Raw genomic sequence first — 12,023 nt, forward strand, 5'->3', positions numbered from 1 at the left:
TTTTTTTGCTGACATATAATGATGTTTTCTTTGTGTGGTGATCATAAATTGAAGAAATTGGGATTTTTACCAACTTTCCAGGATAACAAAACTAAATATAATAAATTATTTTGGACCTGAGATAGCCTTCATCCCAATAATATTATTGTAATGCCAATGATATTTGACAAGTTGCCTACTAATCATCATTTACTCATTCTTAATCCTTATGCTTATGTTCTTCTCTTAAGTCAAGATTGTATGATATTAAAAACCTTTTGGATCCGAGTAGCTGCTAGTTCAGGAGCCAGTGTGCTTGCTGCTCTATGTTTAGATAATCTATCCTTTTCCTCTTGCATTCGGATTTCCAGCATAAACTTGGCCCGTAGCCGTCCCTGTCGAGCACGCTCAGAAATTTGAATAACTTGAATGGCTTCTTCTAGCGTCAATACTTTGACAACTCTTTTCTAAAATGTGTAAGGAATAGGTTACAGTGAGAGAAGGCAGCTTCAACTTGGTAAAAGAATAAATTATTTCATCAGATATCAGAACAAACTTATAATTCTGTTCTCAGATATTCAAAGATAAAAAATGAATAACAGATTAAATTTGACGTAATATCACTAGATACATCCAGGTTTGAAATGAATAGAAAACATTTTCAGTAAATTCTGTTTAAAAGGTAAAATTGCCATGGTCCCAGAGGATTATGAGGGTGCTCTCTCATCAGAGAGAGACAGAGAGAGAGAGAAGTGGTGATGGGTTTAACCAGGTGAGGTGTGGGGTTCAGAAGGTAAAGAACTTCATGGTAGCCTCAGCCCATAAGGTTACCATCACTCTGCACTGCAAACCAGCTATCCAGCCAACTGGGCTGACTGATCTAAATCTAATCTGGCCAAGTACCACTCAGCTCCTGCTCCTTGGATGCTGCCTGACCTGCCATGCGTTTCCAGCAACACACTCTGATCTCCAGCATCTGCAGACCTCACTTTCTCCTACCACTCATCAGTCAACTCTCAATAGACAACAGACAATAGGTGCAGGAGTAGGGTATTCAGCCCTTCGAGCCAGCACCACCATTCATTATGGTCATAGCTGATCAGCCACAATCAGTATCCTGTTCCTGCCTTATCCCCATAACCCTTGATTCCACTATCTCTAAGAGCTCTATCCATTTCTTTCTTGAAAGTATCCAGAGACTTGGTCTCCACTGCCTTCTGGGGCACAGCATTCCATATAGCCACTACTCTTTGGGTGAAGAAGTTTCTTCTCAACTCTGTTCTAAATGGCTTACCCCTTATTTTTAAACTGTGTCCTCTGGTTCTGGGCTCACCCATCAGCAGAAACGTGCTTCCTGCCTCCACAGTGCCCAATCCGTTAATAATTTTATACGTCTCAATCAGAACCTCTCTCATCCTTCTAAACTCAAGTGTATACAAGCCCAGTCGGTCCAATCTTTCAACATTTGATAGTCCCGCCATTCCGGGAATTGACCTCGTGAACCTATGCTGCACTCCCTCAACAGCCAGAATGTCCTTCCTCAAATTTGGAGACCAAACCAGGTGTGGTCTCAGTCGTCAATAAAGTGAAAAAAAGGTGTTGTCAATATTTTTATCATGTGGCACTTACAAAACAATAGCATGCTCACTAATACTTGGTTTGGGTTCTAACTGGGCTACTTAGCTCCCTACCATATTACAGCCTTGATCCAAACATGCATGGAAAACATGACATTCCAGAGTGAGATGAGAACAACTGCCTTTTGATATTAAGGCAGCATCACACTGAGTCTACTCAAACAGCCTGAGCAAAATTAAAATCAACTGAAACTGGCAGAAGTTATCCACTGCTTTGAGTCACACCTAGTGTAAAGGAAGATGGTTGTGGTTGCTGAGGGTCTCTCAGTCCCAGCAGTTCCTTATGGTATATTTTCTTTCCTAATCAACCGGATCAGAGATGTTATATACATCTCTGGAGGAGGTGGGACAGGAACTCAGGCCTCCTGGCTCAGAGGGAGGTATATCACCACTGCACCACATGGAAAGCCCTCAAGTTAACTGTACTATCTAATGCCCCAGTTAGTGGCTTAGACCCAAGCACCTTCAGCTACCTTAGCAATGGGATCTCCCTTCCATCATAAGATCAGAAGTTCACTTATGAGTGTATAATGTTCATACCATTTGCAACTCCTCAGCCACCAAAGTAGTCTGTTTCCATATCCAGAAAGACCTGGACCACATTCAGGCTTGGATGGATAAATGACTCATAACATTCATGCCAAACAACTAGCAGGCAATTACCATCCACAACAAGAGAGAACTTAACCATCTCTCCTTGACATTTAGTGGCATAACTTCACAGAATTGATTGACCAGAAAACTCAACTGGACTAGCATATAAATACTACAAATGCATATAAATGCTACAACAGCAAATCAGAAGCTGGAAATTCTGTGGTAAGTAACTCATCTCCTGCCTCCTCAAAGTCGGTACACCGATTACAAGGCGCAAGTCAGGAATGTGACAGAACTCTCTACTTGCCTGGGTGAATGCACTCCATCAACGCTCAATAAATTTGACTAAATACATGGAAAAAGCAGCTCCCTTGATCGGCACCCTATCCACCAATTTAAACATGCAATCCTTCCACCTGATGCACAGTGACAGCAATTATATCATCTACAAGATACATTACAGCAACTCACTAAGTCCCCTTCAACAAAACCATTCAAATGCAAGACCTGCTCAGTCATGAATTAGTTCAGGCTATCTAAAGGCTACTCCCATCAGCGGTGGGATTTTTCTTGGAGGAAGCCAGTATCATGTGCTACCTGATGAAAACCTTAGCCTATCTGGAAGGATTGCACCTTGTCAAACACTGTGAGTGCTTCTGACAAAACGAACAAAAAGTGGAGAGCATGAAAGAACATTCCAAGTGGGTCCAGAAATAACACTTGTGTCAGAACAAGTTTACATCCCAGAGTATGGGTATTCAATGCAGCAATTAGGAGCTCTTGCAGTACATGCATTAGACAGACATTAAATTGCAAGTACAGGCCATAACTTGAAAACATTGCACAATAAAATGAAAACCAAAGAAAAGTCTTTAAAAAGAATCTGAATCAGACATCCCCATTCATTGAGAGTTGTTGGTGGATGCCAAAAAACTTGAAGCTAAAATAAAAAGAAATCAAAGACAACAGGACAGAGGAAAGAGTTTCAAGTTTATTACGTGATACCAAAGAAAAACCAGTCTTGTCATTTGGTGGATTTGTACTGAAGAAGGTTAAAGGTGGGATACATAATGATAAAGTGGCTGGGAAATGTAGCTGTCAGAGTGGACTCTCCCACACCTGGAAAGTTGATCTCAATGTTTTTAAAAAATCTCCTTTGGCCACAAATGTATGAGAATGTATATCAATCGTGTTGAAATTTATGTTTCTGCAAGGCAATACTTTTCAGAGAGAGGTGTTTCTGAATCTCTTCAAAGTAACAGCAGACGCAGAAGAAAAACAAGGGAAACTAATCCACGATGCTGTTTCCCAGGCAAATACCTTTCTTCAGATCTGTTTTGTGAAAATAGGTTGTGATCAAGGAAAAACAGATTCTATATTTTTTTTTACTGATATCAATATCAGGAAGATAAACATTAAAGTGCAGGATGTTGCCGTGGTGGCATCTTCCAGAACTGACTTTATGATGCTGGTGGCTTCATATATCTGGACTCTATGTTCACCGGCAGTCATGTAGTCATAGAGTTATGCATCATGGAAACAGAACCTTCAGCCCGAATTGTCACAACATCCAGATATCCTAAACTGATCTAATCCCATTTGCCAGCATTTGGTCCAAAACCCTCTAAATCCTTTGTATTCATGTACTTTCTCTGGCAGCTTGCTCCATTCATACACCACCCCTGCGTGAAAAAGCTGCCCCTCAGGTCCCTTTTAAATCTTTTCCCACTCACCTTAAATCTCTGCCCTCTGGTTTTCAACTTTCCTACCTTGGGAAAAAGATCTGAGCTATTCACCCTATCTATGCCCCTCATGATTTTATAAACCTCTGTAAGGTCAACCTTTAGCCTCTGACACTCCAGGGACAAAAACCCCGGCCTATTCAGCACTCACTATAACTCAAACCCTCCAACCCAGGCAACATCCTTGTAAATTGTTTCTGAACCCTTTCAAGTTTCACAACATCCTTCCTACAGCAGGGAGACCAGAAATGAACATGTGTTCTAAAGGTAGCCGTACCAATGTCCTGCACAGCTGCAATATAAGGTCCCAACTCCTCCACTCAAAGCACTGACTAATTAAAGCAAGCTTGCCAAACCCTTCTTCACCACCATGTCTACCAGTGATTCCACTTTCAAGGAACTCTATACCAGCAATTCTAGGTCTCTCTGTTCAGCCACACTACTCAGGGCCCAACCCTTAACTGTACAACTCCTACCTAATTTAGCACATCAAAATGCAATACCTCACATTTATCTAAATTAAACTCCATTTGCCATTCCACAGCCCATTGGCGCATCTGATTAAGATCCCATTGTACTCTGAGATAATCTTCATGGTCCACTACATCACCAATTTTGGTGTCATCTGAAAACTTATTAACCATACCACTTGCATTCACATCCAAATCATTTACATAAATGACGGAAAATAGTGGACCCAGTTCAATACCTTGCAGCACACTGCTGATCACAGGCCTCTAGTCTGAAAAACAACCCTCCATTACCAGCTTTTGCCTCTTATCTTCAAGTCAGTTTTGCATCCTATTGGCTAGTTTCTCAGATTCAAGTAATCTAGTCTTGCTAAGCAGTCTACCTGCAGAACCTTCTAAAATGTCTTTCTGCCCTTCCTTCCTCAAGCTTCTTTGTCACCTCCTTCAAAAAATGCAATCAAGTTAGTGAGACATGATTCCCCACTCACAAGGTCTTTGTCTTTCCAAATGCATGTAAATCCTGTCCTTCATAATCCCCTCCACCAACTTACTCACCCTTGACATTAGGCTCACTCATCTATACTGCTCTGGCTTTTCCTTACCACCTTTCTGAAATAATGGCACCACATTGTCCACCCTCCAGTTTTCCAGCATCTCATCTGTGGCTGTCGATAATACAATTATCTCAGCATGGGACCCAGCAACCTCTTCCTTATCTTCCTACAAAATTCTGGGATACACCTGGTCAGGTGCAGGGATTTACCTACATTTATGTATTTTAAGACCTCAGTGTTTCCTCTTTTGTAATATGGATTCTTTCAGGTGATCAATATTTGCCTCCCCATGTTTCCTAGCTTCCATTTCCTTCTTCGTAGTAAATACTGATGCAAAATATTCATTTAGTATCTCACCTGTCTCCTAAGGTTCCACACATATGTGGAAATTAATGATCCTTGTTGATCATTAAATGGCCCTATTCTCTCGCTGGTTACTCCTTTGTTCTTAACATACTTATAGAATCTCTTTGGATTCTCCTTAACTTAAAAGCTATGTCAGGTCCCCTTTTTGCTATTCTAATTTTCGTCTTAACCATTCCCCTGCTGCCTTTATACTCCTCCCTGTCATTTGATGCTGAAATCACATACAAGCATTGCAAAAGCAGTAGTTATGTCCAAGCTGAATAAGAGAGCATGAAACATTAACAACCTAATAGAGAACACCAGAAGATAAGTCTACCAAAACCAACTCCTCAGTACAGCCCTGTAATAGTGATGTGACCTGGACATCAGACACTGCAAGAAAAGTTTGAGCACTTTCCACCTTCACTGTCTTAGATATATCCTTGGCAGCTCTCAACAGAACAAGGTCAATAACTCAAGTGGTCATGGAGCATATTAATACCATTAGCCTACACTAAATGCTAAGCCAATAACATATACCCTGCCTTTCCTGTGTTCAGAAAATGGATGACAGCCATTATACAGTAATCCATCTGAACAGTCATACCTTCAGTACTAGGATCCTGCAAAAAAAATGTCAAAGAATGACACTGACATCTCGGAGACAATCATTGACAGCCTTGATCTCTTGAGGCTGCTGCCATTGTAGAGTATTGAAAAAGGCAAGCAGAAACAAAAAGCTACCTAGTGAAGAAAAGGGTACAAGAAAAGAGTCAACCATACACCTTCCTCTGCAGCCAATGTTACATCAGATGATGCTTAATACAGAGCTGTGGTGTAACCCATTGTCGAACAAAATGAGCAACAGACAGAAAGGAAATGGCAGAATGGTTCCCTCCTTCTCCACCACTTAGGACTAACTACAACAATTAGCTTTTAAAAGCAGAAATGTTTTAACACTTTGAGTGCTGAGAATTTAAATATCAGAAACAGGTCAGACTTTCTGACAGATTTCAATTTAAAAAAAGGCTTAGTACCCGAAATAAAAACGCAGCAACACTCATTCACACAAGTCACACAGACAAGAAAAAATGATGACAGAAGTTGTACCGTGCAAGTCACTTTTATTAATAGTTGTCGACAGTAACTGGAAACATTTCAGACCAGAATAATCTCTCTTGGTTCACTAAAGACAATAGATATTGGACGTTGCTGGCTTACACCATGCAACAGCAGGTTTCTGGGTTTTCCAGTTTAAAATTATGGTCAAGCCCTTGTGGTGAAATCATAACCTGAAGATGAAAGAATAGCCCCACATTTCACCTGTGGCAAATTTCTAGACAGCACTCTCTCTTAGTTTGAGAATCTCCTCCCATTTGGGTATCTTTGCCTCCCATCCTGACTGACCCTCACCTTCTAAAGATCAGAATTAAGAAGTTGCTTTGTGCAGTTGTGAGTTTTATCATACGACCATACTATTGGTGTTCCCATTGTCCACAAGAATCGTTTGGTAGGCTAAACAACTGTCTTGCAATGGAAATATTTGATAACTTTATCAGCATTTCAGTTATGAATAGCCCCCAGGTATCTTTATTTATACTTCCCATCTCCATATGTCCTGCAAGTCAATCAGTTATTGTGATTCTGGGTCAAATTGAAATGGAGACAAGTGGTGATCAACATCTGGGAAGGTTGACTGTGTGGTAAGTGCCTTCCCAGAGACTTGACTAGGCATGGGTCTGTATAGAATGCCTCAGAAACACAAAAGGTCACCTGACCTACTGAGCTCCATTTCGTGTCAAGGTAATTGGTATTTTACATTCTGTTTTTTACGTATCCAATTTATATCTTTATGGACATATTACTTGGACATAATAGACAGAAGGCTATCACCTTTAACACTGTAAAAAGCAGGTTTAATTTACATTCTCAAGATGTAAAGAAATTAAACACAAAAACACTTTCAATATTAAAAGTAAAGATGTACATATTTGTTTATGTACTACTAACTTGTTCCACTGGAAGTGAGGTTTCTGATAATATCTGCTCGAGAATGTTTTGCCTGATCTTCAAGACTTTCAGTTTATCTTTGACAAAGTATCCAGGGATGGGGATCTCTAGGTCTTCCTGTGAAATTGAATTTGAGAAAAGTAAACAAAAGGCTTGAATCAACAAATTCAGAAAATGTACTCATTGCTCAGGACATCTTTTTATATCTCTTTGATGTAATTTGAAGCTTAAGTAGTCATCAGAAATCATTAAAAATTAATATGTGAGGTGACATAATTCAATGCAACTGTCAGAATGATGCTCCCCCAGAGCTATGTCTTAATGGCAATAGTAACTGAAATTAATTGCAAAGTAATGCAACTAGTACTATGATTTATTTTATTCTGGATTAGTGGTGCTGGAAGAGCGCAGCAGTTCAGGCAGCATCCGAGGAGCAGGAAAATCGACGTTTCAGGCAAAAGCCCTTCATCAAGAATACAGTATGATTTATTGTAGCCTTTTGAATATTGGGCAAATTAGTGAGTTTGAAGAAGATATATAGTTCAGGTTGAGGTTTTGAATGTAAGTTTGCTCACTGAGCTGGAAGATTCATTTTCAGTGATCCTCCGGTTAAGCACTGGTGCTATGGTCCACTTTCTATTTATGTGTTTAGATTTTCTTGCATTGGTGATGTCATTTCCTGTTCTTTTCCTCAGAGGGTGGTAGATGGGATCCAAATGGATGGGTTTGTTAATAGAGTTCTGGTTGGAATGCCATGCTTCTAGGAATTCTCATGCACGTCTCTGTTTGGCTTGTCCTAGGATGGATGTGTTGTCCCAGTCAAAGTAGATGTCCTTCCTTATCTGTATGTAAAAATATTAGTGATACTGGATCACGTTTCTTTGTGGCTAGTTGATGTTCATGTATCCTGGTGGCTAGCTTCTGCCTGTTTGTCCAATGTAGTGTTTGTTACAGTTCTTGCATAGTATTTTGTAAGTGACATTCGTTTTGCTTGTTGTCTGTATAGAGTCTTTTAAATTCATTAGCTGCTTTTTGTGTGTTAGTGGATTTGTGGGCTACTTTGGACAAACAAGCAGAAAACAAACCACCAGGATACATTAGCATCAAATAGCCACAGAATGACATGACCCACTATCACGAGTATCCTTACATACAGATGAGGAAGAACACCACTTTGACTGGGACAACACATCCATCCTATGACAAGCCAAACAGAGACACACATGAGAATTCCTTGAAGCACAGTATTCCAACCAGAACTCTATCAGTAAATACATCGATTTGGTTCCCATCTACTACCCTCTGAGAGAAGGAGCAGGAAATTACATCACCAAAACAGAAAATGATATCACCACAGGAAATGACAGCACCAACCCAAGGAAACATAAATACATATATATAGAAAGTGGGCCATAACACAAGCACTTCACCAGAGGCTCACTGGTAATGTTACTTAGTATGGTCATGAAATGTCTGAAAATGAACCTTCCAGCTCAGCGAGCAAACTTACAACCTTTGTGCAAATTATTAGGGTTTTAAATTAAATAGCACCTGAGAATGGATGTGGGGATTATGATGAGCGATCAGACCACACCCATTCAGCCAATACTTGACAACTATGTAAAATCTGCTCACTTTAATTACATGAGCATTCAATTTCAGATTTATAATTTTTTGAAATTCCACCAGGTAGCATGATGAGATGCCTGGATCTTTGGATTAATATCTAATGACATATCACTATGCTACCATCTGCCTATTTGGCTTCTGCTGATCATAGTTGCAATACACTTGAGTGATATTATCCGATTACTAGCAGTGGATGCAAGGTGTAAGATAACGGCATGTGCCGTTCATGTTAAAAACGCAGATCCCTTTCAGGGTCAACCAATCAAATGTAATAGGATCACAGAAACAAAGAACTGTGGACTCTGGAAATCTGAAACAAAAATAGAAAGTTCTGGAGAAACTCAGCAGGTTGGCACCATCTGTGAAGAGAAAAGCAGAGTTTCAAGTCTTGTGACTCTTTCTCAGTACAAATGCTGCCATACCTGCTGAATTTCTCCAGCAATATATTTTTGTTTCAGTACATCTCCAAGTTGATTGCGCTGAAGAGCTGAATTCTTTAAGTCCCCCTCTGACGCTACTTTGAATTTGTTCCTCTCTTGTTTCCCCACCTTTTTGATTTGCGTTATGATTACACCAGCTTGGTCACCAGCACTTGAACTTTTTATTTGTTTAGGCAGTTAATTGGGTGACTCGTGGTGGATTTTTCAAATGTATGAGAAGAGCTGAAATCCACGGTGGCACTACTGCCTCACAGCACCAGAGACCCGGGTTCAATTTCCGACTCAGGCGACTGTCTGTGTGGAGTTTGCATATTCTCCCTGTGTCTGCATGGGTTTCCTCCCACAGTCCAAAGTTGTGCAGGTCAGGTGAATTGGCCATGCTAAATTGCCCGTAATGTTAGGTAAAAGGGGTAAATGTAGGGGAATTTGGCAGGGCGGTGTGGACTTGTTGGGCCGAAGGGCCTGTTTCCACACTGTAAGTAATCTAATCTAATACTGTTTTGGTTTAATCCTCTGCCTTGTTCACCCAGAAATCCCAACCTGTTTTCTTGAATTTTTGATTGTTTCACCTACACATGGTGGACAGTGCTCACAGTAATTTGTTTTGTTTGATTGGTGATGGGTGTCTGAAATAAAGAACAACAAGAAAGTTGAATTTTTGTCGATTTTTGACCACCCGATGTGGTGATGGGTGGTTGGGTAGGGGGAAAGGTTGGAGGACCTCATGGCCCAGGGCCTAGCTAAGGCAACGATCAACACATCCAGGCATCAAGCTGTGGAGAGAGAAAGCTGTAATTCCCAATGGCCCGCCTTTCTTTGTGGCTATGTCCATGCTCAGATGTCCTTGGAGCGAGAGCATGAGGTGTCCACCAGCACCAATGTAGCTTTTACACAGAGGTGGGCATTTTGCATTGGCATGCATTACCTCCTCGTCCAACACCATTTCAATTTAGTCATCTCCCTTGGTAAACTCTTAACTCATTTTCAGCGACTATCCAATTGAATGCTCTATAACTCTCAAACCAACATCAGATCCATTGCATTTCTTTATATCTCTAATCCATGATGGAACCACACTTACTGGGGTTAGCTTGAGGTCTTGCAGGACATCGTCACAATAGTGGTACTCTGAGAACTCCAGCTTCACCATTTCATTCTTTAGCTCCAGGATTCTTCCCATAACCCCATCCAGCACATGATGAATAACTCTTCGCTTCTGAGGATGCACAATCTGGTCATACAGAATTTCCATACTACGGAAAATCTGCACGTATTTCACATAGAATGTTACCAGCATCTGAAAGATTATCACACGGTCTGTCTGTGGTTTAGCAACCTGGGCATTGATTTCCTGCTTCAGAAGGTATTCCAGGTCCTCATGGGTATCAACCCACATCTTATTGTAAGTGCTACAATGAAAGAAAGCAGATACAAAAAGTTAAACAATATTATAATCTGATTGGGAAACATTTAAATTAAAGGAGAAATCTAAGACCTAACAATTAACTGGCAGAATTATGGCACAGGATTTCATGTTCTTTAAAGAAATAAATTTTATTGTATATCAACAAGCATTATGCAAACAAAGCATTATTATCATAACACCTTGATCATAAAAGTTTATGCTATAAACTTTCTATTTACAAACACACAAACACGTTGCCTTATCTCATGAAATCTGTAAACTTCATTCACTTTTCCTGGGAGCAACTCACAATTAAGTAAATCACTCTCTGAAATTCACTCACATTTCTCTACAATGTTCCAGCCATTCGCCAAGGTAAGCTTTAATGGGGGTCTTTCCTTTAAGCTAAGCAACTATCCAAGTTCTTTTCCAAACATTGGATCCCACAGCTACAGGTCTCTACAATTTCTATACATAGGTTTAAAACCTCAGTAAACACACTTAGTTTTCAATAGCCCACTGTTCTGGTTTCAAATGGTAAACAAACTAATTATGTCTTCAGCTGCAAAAAGGTTAAATGCTTCTTATTGAGAAATGATGTTTATTTCTTCTATGGGTTTCCAGGTAAACAAATATTCCTGTCGTTTTTCCTTGAACAAATTTGTCTTAGACTGAATACCATTCCCAACCACAGACTTCATAATGGACAACAGATCGAGATTTGTGCTGCTTCAGATGTAGGTCCAGCTTTATCTCTCAATTTCCAAGGAGATAGAAGCCACATGAAATTCAAATCACATTCAGCCTCTTAGGTGCTTTCCCAAACCTAGTCATACCTGCTGGTTATATCCTCATTGAATTCAGAGAGATAACTCACAATAAAAAACCTCAAAAAAAAACTTTTCAAAAAGTAATCTCTCTAAGCTCCATTGATCTCTGTAGCAATGGGGCACACATACTGTTCCCAGATAATAATGCAATTTAATTATCTTTGAACTCCAAAGAACAAAGAACTGCACAGTATAGGAACAAGCCCTCCAGCCCACCATGACTGCGCCCACACACGATCCATTTCTGAACCAAAAGCCTTTTGATCCCAAGTGGTCCATATCCCTCTATTCCCTGCCTATTCATATATCTGTCAAGATGCTTCTTCAACATTGCTATTGTATCCACCTCCACCTCCTCCTCTGATAGCGCATTCCAGGCACTTAA

At 40.2% G+C, this 12,023-nt stretch overlaps 1 protein-coding gene across 2 annotated transcripts in view; it reads right to left on the reverse strand.

The window, feature by feature from the left end:
* iqca1 (IQ motif containing with AAA domain 1) overlaps nt 1-12,023 on the reverse strand; it is a 155,043-nt gene that overhangs the window by 123,393 nt on the left and 19,627 nt on the right. For both annotated transcript variants that reach the window (XM_072578749.1, XM_072578748.1), the window contains exons 2-4: nt 10,485-10,812; nt 7,335-7,451; nt 255-446 (exon numbers count right to left, since the gene is read on the reverse strand). In XM_072578749.1, coding sequence (XP_072434850.1) covers nt 255-446; nt 7,335-7,451; nt 10,485-10,812 — 637 coding nt within the window. The remainder of the gene's footprint in view (nt 1-254; nt 447-7,334; nt 7,452-10,484; nt 10,813-12,023) is intronic.

This window comes from Chiloscyllium punctatum, chromosome 10 (assembly GCF_047496795.1).
Source record: "Chiloscyllium punctatum isolate Juve2018m chromosome 10, sChiPun1.3, whole genome shotgun sequence".
NCBI classification, from domain to species: Eukaryota; Metazoa; Chordata; class Chondrichthyes; order Orectolobiformes; family Hemiscylliidae; genus Chiloscyllium; species Chiloscyllium punctatum.